Consider the following 21,588-nt stretch of genomic DNA (forward strand, 5'->3'; position numbering starts at 1 on the left):
CTGCTGATGCAGGGGACACGAGTTCGTGCCCCGGTCCGGGAAGATCCCACATGCCGCGGAGCGGCTAGGCCCGTGAGCCATGGCCGCTGAGCCTGCGCGTCCGGAGCCTGTGCTCCGCAATGGGAGAGGCCACAACAGTGAGAGGCCCACTTACCGCAAAAAAAAAAAAAAACTCCCGGAAAGAGACATCCCACCTTTATGACTCAGTGTTCCTGTGTATTTTATTTTAATTCCTCCCACTTTACTTTTAAGATTGTTTCTTGTTCTGAGGAAGCAGATATTGGTCATCATTTACAGGTGACCTTTAAACTGAACACAATGTCTGAAGTTTACATCATTCCTAAATCTCATAAAGAATAGAAAAAAATCACCCTAACCATTGAAGGGGGGTTGAAAGGGCCATTTCACAGCCTTACCTTCAGCAAGTTTAGGACTTTCTTGCCAAGATCCAGCTCAAAGTTGGCATAATTAGAACCGCACATGTCATAGATAAACACCAGTCCATTCCTCTGAGTTTCAAAGCTGTAAAGCAACCATTGAATGAAAACATTTATAAGTAATAAGATGGATGAGGTAAATTGAAAACCTGGGTCAAAACAAAGACACAGAGAATGTGGGACATATCTGGGACTGAAATAATTGCCTTCCTGAACTGGCCTGAACTTTTGTGACTGGCCTTACAAGAAGAATTTATAATAAGAAATATATATTTGGTCTTTGACCCTGTTTCCTGGCAAACTTCCTAAAACTTAGAATTTCCAGGAGTGCGAGGAAGGCATCCATTGCTATATTAATGAGGTGACTTTTAGAATGCCCTTAGATCATCTAAGGATGGGGGCTGGTTGCCAGAGGAACCAACCACATGACTAGAAAGGGTTGGGAGTTGGGACTTCCAGTCCCATCCCCCCCACACACACTCAGGAAGGGTTGTGGGGCTGGAGATTGAGCTCAGTCACCAATGGCCAATGATTTAATCAATCATGCCTTGTAATGAATGAAGCCTCCACAAAATACCAAAAGGATGAGATTTGGAGAATTTCCAAGTTGATGAACTTGGAAATTGGTAACCTATTAAAGTATAACATTTGAGTCTGTGAACCGTTCTAGCAAATTAATCGAACCCAAGGAGGGGGCATTGGAACCTCTGATCTATGGTCAGAAGCAGAGGTGACAACCTGGACTTGCCACTGGAGTCTGAAGGGGGCAGGGGACAGTCTTTTAGGACTGAGCCTTTAACCTGTGTGATCTGAGGCTATCTCCAGGTACATAGTGTCAGAGTTGAAATGAACTGCAGAACACCCAGTTTATGGGGGAGAATTGCTTGGTGGTATGGAGGGAATACCCCACATGTTGGAATTGGAATTATACTTATTGATGCATATTTATCCAGATTCATCAAGTACCAAACTCACAGGCTGAGAATGTTCCAGAGCATCTAGGTTATCAAAGTTTGAACTGTTTCCTCCTATATCTCTGAATCTGCCTATCCAAATTCTATACCATTCTATGTTCAACTCAAAAGCTTCCTCTTCTATGAAGGTGCCCCTGATAATTGTCACCAAATGTACTACCATCCTTCACCCACTTGAAGCCCCATAAATCTTTCTGTGGATTTTTCTTGTGGCTCTTAATGTACTCCCACCTTGTGTAGCCATCTGAGTCTCTCCTAGAGGGCCCAAACAAAAGTTTACCTCATAACCCTCAACAGTCCCCAGCACAGTCCTTGCAAACAGATACATAATAAATGGTCACAGATTTTTAATTCAGTGGGCTACAGCCCATCACTAAAAAAATACTTTAGGCCTATAGAAAACTGTAAAGCAAAATTCTAAGCTCAATGATGGTGTATCTGTCTCTTATGACTTTAATGGAGGAAGAGAATAAACCCACAAATGGCCTTTGGAAGGCATGTTAAAAAGTAGATTAAGAGGTGGTGAGCCTATTCCCAGATTGAGGTTAGGAACATGTGAAGATACAAAAAGTATTACTCAATCCCATCTTCTTAATTCCTAAAGATTTCTCAAAGCTGCACTCTTCCACCAAGCCTGATCCTTACTGCTCCTGATCTGCACACCTAAATCGTTGTTCAGAATAAATTATTTGATTGGACTACTCACTGATGATAGCAACAGTGTTCACATTTATTTACAATTGAGAAAACTTTTTGACACAAAACACATTCTTGAAATCAGAAGTCTCCATGTTATTTTGTATCTGTATTTTTTTTTTGCATCACCTCCTGGAAGCCTCCGTATCTTCATCCTTTCAACAGAATACAAGGCGGAAGCACCTACCCATGAAGCAGCATTTCAAAAATCTCTTAAGTAGGGCTTCCCTGGTGGCGCAGTGGTTAAGAATCCGCCTGCCAATGCAGGGGACAAGGGTTCAAGCCCTGGTCCGGGAAGTTCCCACATGCCGCGGAGTAATGAAGCCCGTGCGCCACAACTACTGAGTCTGCGCTCTAGAGCCCGCGAGCCACAACTACGCACGCCCGCATGCCTAGAGTCTGTGCTCCGCAACAAGAGAAGCCAACGCAATGAGAAGCCCACGTACCGCAACGAAGAGTATCCACCACTCTCCGCAACTAGAGAAAGCCCGCATGCAGCAAGGAAAACCCAATGCAGCCAAAAATAAATTAATTAATTTAAAAAATCTCTGAAGTAGACCCAAGTTTCTCCAGCAGACTTAATTTCAAATGGCCCTTAACATGATAAAGTGAGTGCTAAATCTTGTCTCCTTTTTTCATGACCCCAGAGAGACTGATTCACCAAGATCAAAGATTCTGTTCAATGAGTGGCACAGTCATTGAGTAGACTATCCAGATCTAGAGACTTCCCTTTTCTCCACAAGCTCAACAGGGGCCAAACTCAAAGAATTACAGGTTTTCCCCTCACAGCTCCAGCCTGCGGCAGGACACTAAAACAAAGAGAAGTCAGTGCCAGGGGAAATAGAATTTAATAAAAAGAAGCTATGGTGCATAATGATGCAGGTTCTATATTCATAGACCTGAAATTGCTCATCCTTTGAAGGCACATGAAATAAATACAAATGCAATAGCATTTTCACTTTTCTGGGTACAGAAGATGAGGTTTACAATAATAGCGCTAGTTCCCTACTAAGAATAATTGCTTCCCTACCCTATTGAGTTTGATTCCCGAGCTAGGATGTTACTGGGAACACCAAGATTACCACAGTCCCTGACATTTGTTTCAAAATAATCTAGGGTAAAGGGGTGGGTGAGGGGCTTTCAATGAAACAAGATTGGTTACAGATCACTTTGAAGAAGATGAATGAAAGGCATGTGAAAGTTGATGACACCACTTCCTCTCCACCATGGAGATTTGGGAATTTCCCATTATATAATGTTGAAAAGAAGGTTCCCTGCCCTCCTGGAGCTTACCATCTACCGGTAGATGAAAAAAACATTCATATAAGACAAATGACATCATAAGGCCATGTATAATTAAATATGAAATGACTGGTATTAATAATAACTGCGATTAAAGTCAGAGTAAAAAGAATTTTATGACAAGTTGGAGTGGTGAGGGAACCAGTCACAGAAGTTGGGCCTTAAAGAAAGGGGAAGATTAAGTGAAGAGGAAGGGTTTCCTCCTCTTCCATTCTGGTTCACGGTAACAAAGGAAAACAAGAACTTCTATTCATTAGTAAGAATATTTCATTCAGAAAAAAAAAGGGTTCACACTGGGCTTCCCTGGTGGCGCAGTGGTTGAGAGTCCGCCTGCCGATGCAGGGGACGCAGGTTCGTGCCCCGGTCCAGGAAGATCCCACATGCCGCGGAGCGGCTAGGCCCGTGAGCCATGGCCGCTGAGCCTGCGCATCCGGAGCCTGTGCTCCGCAACGGGAGAGACCACAACAGTGAGAGGCCCGCGTACCACAAAAAAAAAAAAAAAAAAAAAAAAGGTTCACATTTACTTACCTTACATGCACCCTCTGAATAATGAGGAGTCACTGAGGGTTTTTAAGAAAGGGATGGACATCACGAGAACAAAGTTTTAATTACATTTACCTGTGTGGTATTCCTATGGGATTCAATACTCACACTAGAAAAAGCAAGCTTTGGCCACTGTCATGCCTACACAAGAGCTCCGACTCTCTAAGCTGCTCAAAGAGGAAGGCAATGCTAAATTTTCTGGTAAAAGAGCCTTCCATTCATTCCCGAGCTAAAGAAACATTTCAAAGGGAACTATACTCTAGAAATTATGCCTGAAGACCAAGCATAAGAAAGAAGAACTGAGAAATTCCACATTTCTGACTGGCTGCTGACCGCTGGCCCTCTCTCCTTAGTAACTTCTCTTTTTCAGAATAATGCTGTGTGTGTGGTTTGGATATATCTCTCACCGAACACCACCAGCAGAAGCTAAGTATATGAAAGTATTAACATTAACAAGGCAGCAACAAGTGAACTAGACAGAGAGCCCCGCTTCAGACAATCCTTTGGCTATTCCCATCCTCTAAGTCCAGAAGTATGACTGAAGTGCACAGTTGTCTCTATCTCTGGTCTTAGCCCTCGATATATCACATCTAACCCAGAGGACCAGCCAATGACATTGAGAGCAATAACAAACTGTAAATGGCAAGCACCAGGGAAAAAAGAAAGTAAAAGTGGAAGACAACATAGTAGGGTACAAATAGCTCTGACCAAGAGTGAAGAAACCAGGACCTTAGTCCAGCTGGATCAATATGTGATGACTGTAAAAGAGCCACAAAACTTCTTGGGGCTTCAGTTTCTCTGTCTATAGAACAGTGATGATACTACTTACGTAAGAGCAGGGAGGGAGACATGACCTGAGTTGGTTCTTTTGGCTTATGCACCTATTTATAAAAATGATTTTGCTTAACTTATACTCTTGGACTCCTCTCTCCTGAATGTTGAGTCTCAAAATCCTCTGCATTATTCCTGTTTTACAGACAAAGAAACTGAGGTCCCACAGGGTCTTCAACATCAGGGGAGATTGATCGGAAAGAACCAGCACAGGTCATCTCACCTTCACTCCCTTTCAATAACGTCATTCTCAATACACTAAGAATTGCTAGTTAACTAGCTTTCTCAGCTTCTGTTACCCTGAAATACAGCCAAGCAGGTCAAGATGCAGAATACCCATCATCTGCATAGTACCTGGAAACATGCCAAGCCCTAAAGACATGGAATGTTTTCCATTCATAGCACTGCCCAGGGCACATTCTAGGAGCATAGTGAATGCACTGCTGAGTTTAATCAAATCAAACAGTGTCACTTTCCCATCTGGATGTAGAACACCCAAAAGATAATTTCCATGCTCACCTATCCACAGCTCTGTCTAGCAAGTAAAACAGAGCCTGAAGTACCACATGTTGGACTGACTTGTGGGGATGATGTAATCTGGCAGTGAAGAGGGCAATGGAGGCTCCTGTTGGGTCCCGAACATTCTAGAGCAAACAAAACAAGAAATATTTAGAAATCAAATAGAAAATCACAGAAATCACGAAGCCCTCTTATCCTGCACAAAGGTTTGTTATGAAGAGAATAGATGCTGATAATACTTCTCTGACTTGCATCAATTGCTCCAGAAAAGGAAGAAAGCTTTTTATCATCCCATGTCTGATTCTCAGCACCCCCTGGATTCCTTCCCCCTGTGGTAGGAAAAAACCACATTCTCTTAACTCTTCAATTACAGAGAAATTAAACAATGGTCTACACTGGCTGCCTAGCTAATTTTCCCAGGCAGGATAGCAAAGAAATAAGCAACAGGAGAAATCCATAGAATATAACAATGGTTTCTATACTCTGCCTTAAAAGTACTGCTGGATAGTTACTGGAAAGGCTGTGGTCTCTAAGTGGAGAGAGCTTGCATTAAATAAGGAAGGATGGACCTCTGACACATTTTATACCCATCCCAAAGGCCTTAACTAACCTTAATGGACCAGTGAAGAAACTTTTCTAAATGTACTGTACAACTGATTTTCAATTATTTCAATTATTACTGGAATAATTTTATGCCAAACTTCACATCTGCTCTCCACTGTTGAGACTCTCTGATTCAGGATAAGATATCTAGGAACAAAGTCCAAAGAGAACAGCTACACAAGAAAATAACAAGATACTACAAGAGGGGTTCATTAATACTCACTAAGATGGTGAATTTTCCACTAAGGATCTCAGAACGGAGAGGTTCCTCATGAGGTTTCAGCTTCACAATGCCCTCCTTCCTTCGTGTTTCCTGAAAATAAAAAAAGCAAGATGAATTAATATAAAAATACTGTACACCCATGACAGCTTTATGTAACCACCAAATCTCAGAGATAAGGGATTTTGGAAATCAGCTTACTGAATCATGAATTCCTTTGTAACCCCCCTCTAGGCCAACTGAGTGTTGTCAGAATTCTTGTCCAATGCCAGCTTATCAGCCCCTTCGGGCTTAGGTTTTTTCTTTGAATCAGTGAGAATCCTAACCCTGAAGACCAACCACTATATATCAATCATTACAGTGCAAGGTCAAAGCTCTTAAACATGCAGCAGCACTGATATTAAAATATGCACCCCAAACTGTCTGGAAACAGATATCCTAACACATCCTCCAGGCTTAGGCCTCTCCTGTCTTAAATAGGAGCCATCCCTCCCCTCAATATACTCTCCAACAACAGCTACCATGAGCTCATTTTAATTCATCTTCACAGCCAGATTCTTTAAACTCATCCTCAGTTCCCTCACACTCATTCCACTGCACTCTCGTTTCCTCCCAAACTAACTATACCATCCAGAGCTCCTGCTCAATCCAATGGGCATTTTCAGTCCTCCTTCTACATGACAAGGGTGACTACTCACATTCTCTTTTTCCTGAGACATTCTCTATTTTTGACTAAAAAAAAAAAAAATACTCTCTTGGTTTTTCTATTTCTTCAGCTACTCCTTCTAAGTCTCTTGTGGGCTTTTTTTCATTCATTTGTTCACTCATTTCACTCACTGACTCATTCATTCATTCTGTCAGTATTTGTTGAGCAACTATTATGTGCCAGGCACTCAGCTAAGTGCTAAGAACACTCTGGTGAATAAAACAAACTAGGTCTTTGTTTATATTCTTCCCCAATTCATCCCTAAAATCAAATTCAAACGCCTTCAGAGGCAAGGCAGCAAGTGAAGACAGTATGAGTGCTGGAATCACAGGAGAGTGCATGCCTTACATAAAGCATTCAAACTTAACTTTAAAAAACAACACTGGACCAAAGAAAGCAAAAGGTCTGAAATGAAGTTCTGCCCTACACATCTCCCTATTCCTCACACTCTCCCAGGATGACCTCACCCATTCTCATGGCTCCAATATTCACCTCCAATATTCTACTTTGGTCACTCTGAAATCACTACTTCCAGTCCAGCCTTCTTTTCCCAACCCTAGACTCACATCCCAACTGCTTAGAGGACATGTCTATTTGGATATCCCATTGGCACTTCAACCTTAACACGGCCAAACTGAACTCATGACCTACTCTCTCCACGTACCTGTACCCATTCAGTGTCTCTTAATTAGTGAATGCCACCACCATTTACCACCCTGCCACCCAAGTCAGAGACCTGGAATTCTCCACTTCCCTTGCCTCACACTAATTTAATAAGCAACTCTGTCCTATCAATTTTACTTCTAGAATCTGACCACTTTTTCTCTATCTCCCTGACACTACATTTAATGACACCACAATCATCTCTCTCCTAGTAAGTACAACAGCCTTATAATTGGTCTGTCTCCAGTATAGCCCTTCTGGTCCATCCTCTAAATCACAGTGAAAATAATCTTTCAGAAAGCAAATCTGATCAAGGCATTCTGTTGTTTATACCTTCAGTGAATTTCTCTGCCCTTAAGAAAAAGCAGATACTCTCTGATCTGGCCTTGTTTACCTGCTGCTCAATCTCTTGCCATGCCCCCTTCTCGCACTCAGCATTTCTGATCAGCTCAATTTGTCTCCTGCCACTAGGCATCTGAACTTGCTGTTCTCTCTGCCATACTCCCCTACTGTCTGATTCCTACTCATTCTTCTACTCTTAATTTAGAAGTCATTTCCTTCAGGAAAGCTTCCTTGACCCTCTTAATTAAATGTGCTTTCCACAGAACCCAGCACTGTCGTATCATAACATTTCTATAATTGTTTACTTACTCTCTTTCTAAATAGTAATCTCTGTACTGGGAACATAGTAGATATACAAAATATCTGTTGAATAAATGAATGAATATTGAACAAGATGACCCACAAAATGGGTGTAAGTGAGCTTTAGTTTTAAACTCTTAAATTAATCCTAGTGCCTCTTATCTCAGTCTCCTTTTTTTTTTTTTTTTTAAATTTATTTAGGGAGCTTCTAAGTATCTTCAGAAGGATTTTCTCACTCCAAGGTAGGGCTCTTAGATACCGATCCACTTTTTTTTTAATGGGAGTGGGGAGAACCACTGTTTGTGTAGACTGTGGCAGAAACAACAGCAACATAGAGAACCCAGGTGCCACATGGCAGGTCCATCCCTGAGGTACATACTCTGTAGGAGTGAAACAACTCTATGGCACGGAGCACATCAAACTTCCGGGCCATGAGGAACTTGACGGCCACATTCCAAGAGAGGGGGGAAACGTTGTACTGAACTGTCCACTTGTTAATCTCTTCAAGAAACTGCTTGGTGGCCTGTTTGACAAAGAAAGTAAAGATAGTTATTAGAGAATATATTTACAGAAACAAAAAAATAAGCAAGAAAAAAAATAAACTTTCCCCAAGCAAGTTTGAACCCAAAGTTTACTAGACGGAACAGGGAAAACAAAAGTTGGAAACAGATCTGAAACCAGAAATTGTTAAATTTCATACAACTCAATGAGGCCAGAAGCCAGAGCCAGGTCCAGAGAGCAGGGCTTAGCACAGGAATGTATGAAGAAATATAATGAGGGGAAGATCAAGGCTCCCAAATATGATGCAAATTACTGGCCCCAAAGCAAAAAAAAAAAAAAAAAACACAGCAGAGTTTGTTTTTTGTTGTTGTTTTTTTTTTAAGGCTAAAAAAAAAGTGGATGGGCCCTCTGAAGAGTTATTGCCTAACGCACAGTGTAGTATAGCAGTCTCAGCTGCTGTTTTGGTCCCGTGAGCCAGTCACACAAAGTAAAACAATCAGAAAATGGTTTTAGTTCTGAAATTAGCAATACTGTTGAGAGCAGCAAAATGATTAGAAGAATTTAACAAATGTAAAGGCCAACTGCTCTTTGCACTGACTGACCCCACAGGACCTCTTTGTGCTTCATATGGCAGCCCCCAAAACTGGACACCAGTGCCCAGAGGGTCATTAACGGCTCCTCTGGATAGTGGTTTGGGAGAGGGGTGTGAGGGTAGAGAACCTACTACTGGGGGAAGAGTGGGAATTTTCATTTTTACTGTTTAATCCCAAGCTGATAAGATGCCTATTTCCATAATTATTCCTATCTCTTGATTAATCCATGCTCTTTTATACTCTCTCACCCTATTTCTCCTTACATTTTAACCAGCCTCCGCTCTAACCAAACCACCCTTCTGTTTCTTCATTTTAGAATAGGATTTTTTTGCATGCATTTTCTAAATTGCTAAACGTTTTCTGCATGGTTATTTTTTCCCTTCCAATCAGAAACGTTTCTCACTTATTGGTCCAAAATGTGATCAACTTGATGAGAATTCTGAAATTTAATTGATCAACCAACCAACCCCTCAGTTAAGATGTATTTATTAAACTATTGTGGGGACTTCCCTGGTGGTCCAGTCAGTAGGACTCTGCGTTCCCAATGCAGAGGGCCTGGGTTCGATCCCTGGTCAGAGAACTAGATCCCATGTGCATGCCACAACTAAGAGTCCACATGCCGCAATGAAGATCCCGCCTGTCGCAATGAAGATCCGGCGCAGCCAAAATAAATAAATATTTTTTAAAAAATAAACTATTGTGTATTTAACTATTTGTTAATATCTGTGCTACATATAAGGAATACAAAAAAATGTTTCAAGAGGTGTAAGATCAACCTACTATGTGACCGTGGTCTCTAATATTTCTTTACTTTTTAAAAATATTTGTTTATTTATTTTGGCTGCACCGGGTCTTAGTTGCAGTACACGGGATCTTTTTTCGTTGCGGTATGTGGGATATTTTTTTAGTTGTGGCATGGGGGCTTCTCAGTTGCAGCACATGAACTCTTAGTTGTGGCATGCGAACTCTTAGTTGTGGCATGCATGCGGGATCTAGTTCCCCGACCAGGGATTGAACCCAGGCCCCCTGTATTGGGAGCAGGGAGTCTTACCCACTGAACCACCAGGGAAGTCCCAGTCTCTAATTTTTCAATTCAAAAACAGGGGAGAGGACTTCCCCGGTGGTCCACTGGTTAAGACTCCACGCTTCCACTGCAGGGGGCATGGGTTTGATCCCTGGTCTGGGAAGTTCCACATGCCACATGGTGTGGCCAAAAAAAAAAAAAAAAAAAAAACAGGGGAGAAAGGGTAACAGGAATGACCTACTTCAGAGTCTTGGCAACAAGTCCTACCTTGCAAATACAATCCAAATTGCTACATACGTGTTTAAATAACTAGCAAACTAGAATCCCAGGAGGGTCAGCAGTACCTCATATAACAGAGCACCTGATTCATTCCCCCAATTTCTAGGAAAGGATAAAGGCACTTTACAAACCAGGGTAAAATCTAAGAGGCCTGGGGCTGCACCTGAGCTTTAGAACCCTCCAACTGAGGCAACATACCTCACATCAACTGGAAAAGGAGAGAACCAGCAAAACTAATCAGGCAAAGTGCATAAAGAGAGCCAAGAAATAAAGGCTATGAAGAAAAGCTTTCAGACGATCACTTTGGCCCAGAACCAGTTACAGTCAGACCAGAGAAATGAGTCCCAGAGAAGACAACAGGACAAACTTAGAATGCTCCACCAGAAAACAGTTGGAGTTGCCTCTGTGGGGTGAGTGGCCAGCATCAGAATGAGGAAAGACGGAAGGGAAAAGAAGCCGGCACAGAAAGATCCCAGAAACAAAAGTGTGGCAAGTCCGGAAGGTCCTAGGAGATTTTGTAAAGGCTATTTGTTTAATTAACATATCATCTTCTCAAGCCAGCTCTCTCCTGGGCATCTCTGAAGCTGCCTGTAGAGTAAAACACCAGAATAACAGAATATCTTTTTCCCCTTTTTCTAATAAAAACAATCAAAAGACAAAACAATATGCAGGTGGGAGGGGGAAATATAGTTAAATGACCAGGAGGTGATATGAAATCCAACTATTAAGATGATTTTTCATTTCTCATAAATAAGCCACACCCCAACAAGAGTCACACAGGTTTCACACACTTCCTTCCAGGTACATATTGGCTTCCTTCTCATTAAACTCAGTTCCTTCAAGGTTCTTAATGTCCTGTAGCTCCCAAGAGCTGCTGCCTTGAGCTGACCTCTGTCCCCCGCTGGTCAGGATGTTGTTCTTGGCTTTAAGCATGGGAACAATTCCTCCAGATTTGGCAGGACTAGGCCTTGCATGAAGAGAGTCCAGTGTACTATAAACAGTGATGTGATATTTACGGATACAAATACACTCATACATCGCCTGCTATGTTCAGCCTCATTCTCTCTCTCCTGCATGCCCATTCCTCTGGTCAAAGAGATGAGCCTCTTAGACAAGCTAGAAAGATGGTCTCATCTTCCACAGCCCCTCTCTAAACAGTTCATCAGGTCTCTCCCTCCGTCTACACAAGGGTTTGGCACAGCCACGAAGTACAGACCAATTTGTGGTTCTGTTTGTTACCAGAAAAACAAGCCCCAGATATTTTAATGAGCGATACACTCTTCAGAAGGGATCACTGAAATTCCTGAAATTAATATTCAGTGTATTTCCTGGTGAAAGAAAGAATGAGCCAAATGGTTAAGTCACAGCTTACAAAATACTTCAGATCAAGGTGAATAATTTGAAGCTATCTAGGCTTATGAGTAATCACAAGTTGTTCACACCTGGCAACAAAGGCGTGGTCACAGTTCAAACAGCTTTGGTCTTCCTTTGGGAAAAGGTCCGAACTGATGTACAGAAAAACTAACATTATCACTTACAACCCTCCTCAACCAGCTTGTTAGGTATGGGTAAGATTTGTTACAGCATAGTCAAAGCTTACTGTAATTACATACTTCTCCCACAATCATGTTTAAATTGATAAAAACAAGTTTCTTGACTAAGAAACCAGAGAACCACTATAAAATGGCTGAGAAATCTGTCAGTTAAGTGATTACACCCTGGACACTATCTACTGGTGTTGTATGGTATAGGAGAGAATAAAACCAACAACATAATCTTCATGTTATATTAAGCTCCCAAGAGCAGCTATAATTTTCAGATGAACTCTAGGCAAGGGGCCAGCAACCCAAAAGGTCCAGAAGAATGAGCTGGCACCCTTGGTTCCACAGTTAGTACCTAAAATTCTGTATTCCAAGACAATGTGGGCAAGAGTGAAACCTATTCTTGAAATAAAGTCCTGGGATGTCAGCCATCTAACCACCAAGAAACAAGTCTAGCAGTGTAGTGGGTTTGGGAGTCAGAAAGAACCCATCCTCTCACTCACTCCTGTATGATCTGGGCAAGTCACTTAACCTCTCTGAGCCTCTATTTCTTCATGAAAAGATAAGGCTTGAACAAGACAACAGATAAGAAGCATTCACCACACTACCTGGCACTTGGTAGGCAGTCTCTGAATGGATGTTCATTCTTTCTTCTTTTTTTTTTTTTAATTTATTTATTTTTGGCTGCATTGGGTCTTCGTTGCTGTTCGCGGGCTTTCTCTAGTTGCAGCGAGAGGTGGCTACTCTTTGTTGAGGTGCGTGGGCTTCTCATTGCAGTGGCTTCTCTTGTTGCAGAGCACGGGCTCTAGGCGCACAGGCTTCAGTAGTTGTGGCTCGCGCGCTCTAGAGCACAGGCTCAGTAGTTGTGGCGCACAGGCTTTGTTGCTCCACAGCATGTGGGATCTTCCTGGGCCAGGGCTCGAACCCATGTCCCCTGCATTGGTAGGTGGATTCTTAACCACTGCGCCACCAGGGAAGCCCATTCTCTTTTTTTCTTAACTCCAGTCATTTCACACTAAAACTTCTTTCAACAGAGAGTTCCTCAAAATCAAGTGACCTTTGTTGTTTCTCTTTAGCCTGTAGCAATTCAATCTCTCTAATCCATTTTATCCAAAAGCATAAATTTAAATTAGAAACTTCCAATATGTGTTAAACTGTAATACAAAAGTCTCTAAAGGATCAACTTATCCTCATTCAGGGCTCTGTGGCAACATAGGAAAAGCTAGGTCCAGAAGTATTTATACCCCATAGCACAGGGAGATCAGCTTGGTGCTTTGTGACCGCCTGGAGGGGTGGGATAGGCAGGGTGGGAGGGAGGGAGATGCAAGAGGGAAGAGATATGGGAACATATGTATACGTATAACTGATTCACTTTGTTATAAAGCAGAAACTAACACACCATCGTAAAGCAATTATACTCCAATAAAGATGTAAAAACAAACAAACAAACAAAAAGAAGTATTTATACCCTTGCTCCCAACTCTCAATGCTTTTGTCCCTACACTGGCAGCTCTGGAGATTAACACTGCCATCCTGAGCACTAATCCTTTTTAACAGCATCAAACTGACTTGAGAGTATTTCTCATCATAATACAGGAACAATTTTGCTCAGGACAAACACCATGCAAAAAATGCAATCAGTCACCCTGCACTGAATACCTAAATAAGGAAAGTGATTCAATATAAGACTCAGTGTCTGCCTTTTAACAAATGTGAGGTTACCTCCGTATTTCAGCAAATATGCCATTTCCCCATTAATTTCAGTGACAGATGCATTAGTAAATTACCTTCCTCTTATGCCTGTTTTCCCACCTTTCCTTCATTGTGAATTTTCTTGTAATGTCTAGTAATCCCTTTAGTCCACATCAATCTGCCAGGAAACAGAATCTGAGCTAAAGTACACTAGCTTGCTATAAGGCAGCAAGGTGAAGTTTGCTGAATTTTCAACCTAAAAACTACGCTCTTGGGACTTCCCTGGTGGTTGCAGTGGTTAAGAATCTGCCTGCCAATGCAGGGGACACAGGTTCAATCCCTGGTCCAGGAGAATCTCACATGCTGCGGAGCAACTAAGCCCGTGTGCCACAACTACTGAGCCTGAGCTCTGGAGCCTGCGAGCCACAACTACAGAGCCTGCATGTGCCGCAACTACTGAAGCCCGCGTGCCTAGAACCCATGCTCTGCAACAAGAGAAGCCACCACGATGAGAAGCCCGCGCACTGCAATGAAGAGTAGCCCCCGCTCCCCACTACTAGAGAAAGCCTGTGTGCAGCAATGAAGACCCAACACAGCCAAAAATAAAATTATTTTTTAATTAATTAATTAATTTTAAAAAGAGCCAGGGGCTTTCCTGGAGGTGCAGTGGTTAAGAATCCGCCTGCCAATGGAGGGGACATGGGTTCAAGCCCTGGTCTGGGAAGATCCCACATGCCACAGAGCAACTAAGCCCGTGCGCCACAACTACTGAGCCTGCGTGCCTAGAGCCCATGCTCCTCAACAAGAGAAGCCACCACAATGAGAAGCCCGCACACCGCAACAAAGAGTAGCCCCCGATCGCCGCAACTGGAGAAAGCCCATACACAGCAACAAAGATCCAACGCAGCCAAAAATAAAATAAATAAAATAAAAAAAAAAAAGAGCCAGTGCTGGGACTTTCCTGGTGGTCCAGTGGTAAAGAATCCGCCTTCCAATGCAGGGGACACGGGTTCGATCCCTGGATAGGGAACTAAGATCCCATACACCAGGGGGACAACTAAAGCCCACATATCACAACTACTGAACTCGCGTGCCTCAACTAGAGCCCACATGCTGCAAATTACAGAGCCCTCATGCTCTGGAACCTGTGGGCCACAACTAGAGAACTACAGGCCACAACTAGAGAGAAGTCCACGCACCACAACGAAGAGCCCAAGCACCACAACGAAAAAAGGCACGCGGGTGCCTCAAAGAAGATTCCGCGTGCCACAACTAAGACCCGATGCAGCCTAAAATAAATAAAAGAGCCAGTGCTTGCTTTCTTTTTCTTTTATTATTATTTTATTGCCTTATATCTGAGGTTTACAACAGTGCTTGGCACTCAGCAAAAATACTTGAATAATTAATAACAAGTAAAGGATGGATAAGCAATTCTTCAAAGAAACTCAACTGGCCAATAAAGTTACAGAAAATATTCAACCTCATTAGTAATCATGGAAATGTAACCAAAACCAGCCAAGGTTCCCTTCCACCCCGCTCAATGCTACTACCTAGTGTTGGTGAGGGTTCAGCAAAGGCACTCAAGCAGTCACTAAAAGACTATAAAAAACAGCATATTCTTTGACCCCGCAATTCCACTCCCAGAAAAATAACCTAGATCTGTGAACATTTTCATCAATAAGGATAATTAACAAAACAGTACAAATCACCTCAAAATATGAATTGGTGAAACAATGGTAGTACACAGAATGTAACATTAAGATGAAAAAATGCTCATTAAACATTAACACAGATCATTAACAAATAGGTAACAACAGAATCTCATTTTCATTTCTTAAAGTCTGAATACATAAAAATATGAAAATGTTTGCAGTAGTTATTACCACCACTAAGTGTTAAGATGAACACTCTGAAATCTTGGTGTTTTCCTGTATTTCCCCAGTTTTTCCTTACAATAAACATGCGTTACTTTTGTAGTCAGAAAAAAGGGGAGGGGAAGGTTTGGGAGTAAATTTGACAAATCAATTTTGAAGTGCTGAGTCCCTAGCAAAGTATTCTCCCCCAAGACTGCCACCCTTAAACCTTAGTAACTCTGCTACTAATTCAAATCACTATAACAGTGGTGCTGTTTGGGCACCCAAACTTTAAATGAAGCTAGAGGTGGAGCAATATTAAATTCAGCACTTCTAACTGCTGGAGTAACCACTCTGCTCGATCCCAGCTCTACAACTTACTAGCTCTGTGCTGTTTCCTTATCTGTTAAAAGTGATGAGTACCCTGCTCATAGGAACGTTGAGGTTTAAATGAATTAATGTTTCATTGATAATAGAACCCAACATATGTAAGCCTTACATGTAAGAGCCAGTGCTTTCTTTTTTTAATTAATTATTTAATTTATTTATTTTTGGCCACATTGGGTCTTCGTTGCTGCGCGTGGGCTTTCTCTAGTTGCGGCGAGCAGGGGCTACTCTTCGTTGAGGTGCACAGGCTTCTCATTGCAGTGGCTTCTCTTGTTGCAGAGCACAGGCTCTAGGTGTGTGGGCTTCAGTAGTTGTGGCTTGCAGGCTCTAGAGCGCAGCCTCAGTAGTCATGGCACATGGGCTCTAGGCGTGTGGGCTTCAGTAGTTGTGGCTTGCAGGCTCTAGAGCACAGGCTCAGTAGTCATGGCACACGGACTTAGTTGCTCTTCGACGTGTGGGATCTTTCCAGACCAGGGCTCGAACTCATGTCCCCTGCATTGGCAGGTGGATTCTTAACCACTGCGCCACCAGGGAAGTCCCCAGTGCTTTCTTAAATAGGGTTTTACTGCATCTTGGAAGGAAAAAGTTTTAAGAAAAACTTTCTGATTTTATTTCATAACTTCTGTTATGAAATAATGTAAGAAAATCTGTCAAAAAAAAAAAAAAAAAAGGAAGCGGTCAGCCAGCGGGTGCCTCCAGGACTGAACGGCTGAGGGTGGGCTGCCGTCAGTCTCTGCAGGCTGGGCCAGGCCTCCTGAGAGTCTAAGGTGGTCCACTGTGTATAAGCATTGGTGGTCCTACACAGGTCACCATGCAGAACACCATGAGTTAGAAGCTGGGGGACGGAGGGCTTAGAGATGCTTGAGGGACATCCTTAACCTACATGAAATGTTGGAGGTTGAGGTGAAAAATATGGCTTTGATATCTTCATGGAAGACTGCATTATTTCAGGACTTCCCTGGTGGTCCAGTGATTAAGAATCCACCTTCCCATGCAGGGGATGTGGGTTCGATCCTTGGTCGGGGAACTAAGATCCCACATGCCTTGGGGCAACTAAGCCCACGCACTGCAAGTACTGAGCCCACGCGCCACAACTAGAGAGAAGACCATGTGTCACAACGAAACATCCTGCATGCTGCAATGAAGATCCCACATGCTGCAACTAAGACCCGACGCAGCCAAATAAATAAATAAATGTTTTTTTAAAAAAGACTGCATTATTTCAATCCTGAATCTGGTTCAGTTCCCTTATTGACTTATTACTATATTTTAAAATGTTTGTTTAATTAAAAAAAAAAAAGGAAAAGGTCAACCAAAAATCCCATCACCCTACAGCTGTTTTCATGTTTTAATCATTTAAAAGTGGACTTCCCTGGTGGCGCAGTGGTTAAGAATCCGCCTGCCAGTGCAGGGAACACAGGTTCGAGCCCTGGTCTGGGAAGATCCCACATGCCGCAGAGCAACTAAGCCAATGCGCCACAACTACTGAGCCTGCGCTCTAGAGCCCACGAGTCACAACTACTGAAGCTGGCACACCTAGAGCCCGTGCTCCGCAACAAGAGAAGCCACTGCAATGAGAAGCCCACGCATCGCAATGAAGAGTAGCCCCCGCTTGCCGCAACTACAGAAAGCCCGCGAACAGCAACGAAAACCTAACACAGCCAAAAATAAATTAATTAATTAAAAAAAATAATAATTTAAAAGTTAAAGTCAACAGAAAAATACTAATAGATATATACTTTTCTAAGTTTATGTCCACACAACCACACACACCCCCCTCACACACACACACACGCATCTTGGGGGAAGGGAAGAAGAAAGAGGGACTATTCAAGTAGACATTGTTTTAGTGCAGAGACTTGTTTCCTCTCTGGCAACCTTCCATGACTAGTAGCAGTAGTATCCCCCTTCAAGGCAAGAGCACAGCAGAGCTCTTTCAGGCATCCACTCATGTAGTCAGTCAAGCATTCACAAGTATTTGCTGAGGGCCTACTCTATGCTAAGCAGTACAGTAGCTGTTGAGGAGACATAATTTAGAGAGAGAAAGACCCATTCTGAGCAGGTTACAGTCATTTAAACATGGAGACATGTATAAATGGATCAGCATCATATAATTTGATAAGTTCTAAGACAGATCTATGAACAGAGTACTATGGGATTCAAACTCTCTACGAGAATTAAAAACAAATCTTTTTTTTTTTGGCACATACATGAAATTTCCATTTTATTACAGTTTTATACCACATTAGTTCAAATGCATTTCTCTACAACTACTCCAACAGAGCTCCTCTAGAATTACTTCAGTCATCCTTAACATGTGACTTTACCAGACTTTGAATGTAAAATAAACATATAAAATTTCAAATTAGTAACTTTTAATTATGAATGGGATAAGAAATAAAGCCATCAGATGATGTCTGGGGCTATTAACTTCCAACAAGACACTTTGTTGAAATGTTTCTTCTGATACCCCAGGTATAAATGAGAACCTTCAAAAAACAAGGGAAGACCAAAGTACAATAAAGAAGCCTCTGCAGCTTAAGCCTCCCCTAGTCCTAAACCTCTGACAGAAGCCAGGCAAAGCATCTTTCGTGCAAATTAAGTGGGTGTCCAGTATTTCCATGTAGTTGGGCTTTCAGAGACAGACACTCAAGCATATCACGAGGATACACCATCTTGGCTCTGGTTGTATTAATTATGCCTGAAGAGTTTAATACCCATCCAAGTGCAAAGGTGGAAGAACACATAAACGGGTATGGTAATCGGCAAGAGCAGACTGTAAAAGCACAGGCTGGTTGTGCTAGTGCAGCCCTGTGGGAAGTTTTCTTCCACAGAGGACGAGTATAACAGTCCTGCTAAAGAGACCAATGGAATAAGGACAGTCAATGCAGGAAGAGACAGAAACATTCTTTTCCTCCACTTATTACCCGTCACTCCGACTTTTTAAAAGGTGGATGGTATTTAGAAAATTTAGTTGTGTGTGTTGTTATTTTTAAGTATGATCTAATGCTGCTCCATTTCTTCTTGCTTCTTATTTTGATGTGTCATCCTGGCTGCCTGTGGTATCATATTAGGAATCCCATCAATAATTGGATAGGCTATTCCTAACTCTTCGTTAATCAATTCATTTGTCGATGCTTCATATCTGAGCAGCTTCTTGGAGAGCGGGCACACCAGGAACTCCAGCAGCGCTGGGTCGAAGGCGCGGGGAGGTTTCCTTGTCCTCTCGCTCTTGTCTGTGGACAACATGTGCAGATACCTCTGGGCGACCGCAGATGGCTGTGTACGTGTCCCCCACAGCGCTGAGGCGAGCCGGCCGCACACTCCGCTCAGCATGTTCTGGCCAACAACAAATCTTTTTAAAAGAGTGCCTTGAAGGATGAATAGAAATTTGCCAGGAAGAGACAAGAATTCTCTTTAGAGAAAACAAAATGTGTAAAGGCAGAGTCATGAAAGAACAGGGATTACTGGGGGATACAGTGTAGCCAGTGTGTCCAGTGTATATGACAGAGAATGGTGGGATATGAGCTGACATGGAGGCTGAGCCACACAGGAAAGGCCCATGATCCTATACACATGAAGGACTCAACAGAGACTTTTTTTTTTTTTCTGGCTGTGTTGGGTCTTCGTTTCTGCACGCGGGCTTTCTCTAGTTGCAACGAGCAGGGGCTACTCTTCGTTGCGGTACAGGGTCTTCTCATTGCGGTGGCATCCCTTTGTTGCGGAGCACAGGCTCTAGGCACGTAGGCTTCAGTAGTGCAGCGTGTGGGCTCAGTAGTTGTGGCACACGGGCTTAGATGCTCCGCGGCATGTGGGATCTTCCCGGACCAGGGCTCAAACCCATGTCCCCTGCACTGGCAGGCAGATTCTTAACCACTGCACCACCAGGGAAGTCCCTTAACAGAGATTTTTAAGAGAAGGTATGAAATACATTTAGTCTTCCTCTTCCAGCTAAAAATGACTCTGCCAGCAGTGGGGAAGCCAGACAAGAAGGAAAAAATCTAGCAGCAGGGAGGGAAGTTCCTAGCACTGTGCCTGGCATTAATAAATATCTCTAATAATATCTAATAAATATGTATGAATGAATAATGAACAACAGAACTCTAAAGAACATTAACATTTAGAGGGCAGAGGAGGAAAAACCAAGGAACTTTTAAGATTCACTTTTAGAAGTACTAGTGACCACTGAGCATCAAAGAAATGTGAATGAAAAAACAAGAGTTGTCAAATATCCCCTACACACACACACAAAAAAATACCTACAGGCTCAGATGGTTTTTATGCCATATTCTATTAAACCTTCATCGTCCAGATAACTCTGATGTTGTAGAAAGAGTAGTTTAACAGAGGACAAATACATCATAACCAAAGAGGGCTTATCCTAGGAATGAAAAGACAGTTTAACCTAGGGACATCTACCAACACAATTTTCTATATTACCAGATACTAAAGAAGAAAACGTATATAACCGTCTCAACAGATGCTGAAAATGCACTGAATAAAATTCAACACCCATTATGACTTTGTTTAAAAATGAGCAAACTAGGGACCTTCCCTGGTGGCGCAGTGGTTAAGAATCCGCCTGCCAATGCAGGGGACACAGGTTCAATCCCTAGTCCGGGAAGATCCCACTTACTGTGGAACAACTGGGCCCATGCACCACAACTACTGAGCCTGTGCTCTAGAGCCTACAAACCACAACTACTGAGCCCACGTGCCACAACTACTGAAGCCCGCGCGCCTAGAGCCTGTGCTCCACAACAAGAGAAGCCGCCACAATGAGAAGCCCTCAAGGAAGAGTTGCACCTCAAGGAAGAGTTGCCTCTACCGGCTACAACCAGAGAATAGCCCGCGCGCAGCAAGGAAAACCCAAAGCACCCAAAAATAAAAAAGAATAAATAATAATTTTTAAAAGAATGCTGAGTCCAGATAACCATGAAGGAAGGCTTAACACCATCCTCCTGATGAAACCACATGGGACTGGTTCTGAAATTCGAGACTCTTCCATCTATTACATCAAGCATTGTGCAAGAACCAAAAAGAATGAAAGCTAACTGCTATCAAAGGATTAACATAACAATGGGAACTGAATAGCAGGAAACCCAAAATAGGACTGACCAAGTGAAGCTTCCCATAAGAGTCCAAAGCTTCAAGCAATACTGAAGGGCCGGAGCTAATTCAGCCATTAAACATGAAAAGCTCCTCAGTGTTAATAACTTCCTACCAGGGGAAGTGAAGTCCTAGGGTTTATCAGCACTCCACCAGCCAAGTGTGAAGACCCCAGACCAGGAACAGCTGTTCTCCAATACCTGGGGAGCAAAAAATGTTCTATTCTTTTCAAAGTGCTATTTCTATCTCCCTTGGCTCATGGTTCCCTTCATAAGTAGAGAGCATTGATCACATATTACAGTAAAGGCAATTCAATCCATTCATTTTTTAGAGCAAGACTTTGCCCCTCCCAGTTCACACAGGCCAAAGAGTGTGGTCCAGCAAGAAACAGCAAAGGTAGCAACCATTTGTGAAGCATTTTGACATGCACCAGAGGAAGAACTGTACATACATCATACTCAACAGCCTTGGCA

The 21,588-nt window shown here is 42.6% G+C and overlaps 3 protein-coding genes across 3 annotated transcripts in view; all 3 read right to left on the reverse strand.

The window, feature by feature from the left end:
- PTPN9 (protein tyrosine phosphatase non-receptor type 9) overlaps positions 1 to 21,588 on the reverse strand; it is a 79,889-nt gene that overhangs the window by 36,605 nt on the left and 21,696 nt on the right. Inside the window, exons 2-5 of the mRNA XM_082648711.1 lie at positions 8,516 to 8,659; positions 6,129 to 6,218; positions 5,303 to 5,427; positions 417 to 522 (exon numbers count right to left, since the gene is read on the reverse strand). Of these exons, the coding sequence (XP_082504837.1) occupies positions 417 to 522; positions 5,303 to 5,427; positions 6,129 to 6,218; positions 8,516 to 8,659 (465 nt within the window). The remainder of the gene's footprint in view (positions 1 to 416; positions 523 to 5,302; positions 5,428 to 6,128; positions 6,219 to 8,515; positions 8,660 to 21,588) is intronic.
- Positions 18,621 to 18,913, reverse strand: LOC309817873 (phosphatidylinositol N-acetylglucosaminyltransferase subunit Y-like; the record flags this gene model as incomplete). The annotated part of the gene is made up of 1 exon (XM_082647058.1): positions 18,621 to 18,913. The coding sequence occupies one exon, from the start codon at positions 18,911 to 18,913 to the stop codon at positions 18,698 to 18,700; it is 216 nt and encodes a 71-aa protein (XP_082503184.1). The 3' UTR covers positions 18,621 to 18,697.
- LOC309819029 (protein preY, mitochondrial-like) lies at positions 19,002 to 19,342 on the reverse strand (the record flags this gene model as incomplete). Its single annotated transcript, XM_082649096.1, has 1 exon — positions 19,002 to 19,342. The coding sequence occupies one exon, from the start codon at positions 19,340 to 19,342 to the stop codon at positions 19,010 to 19,012; it is 333 nt and encodes a 110-aa protein (XP_082505222.1). The 3' UTR covers positions 19,002 to 19,009.

Source organism: Grampus griseus (genome assembly GCF_964374135.1).
Source record: "Grampus griseus genome assembly, chromosome: 2".
NCBI classification, from domain to species: Eukaryota; Metazoa; Chordata; class Mammalia; order Artiodactyla; family Delphinidae; genus Grampus; species Grampus griseus.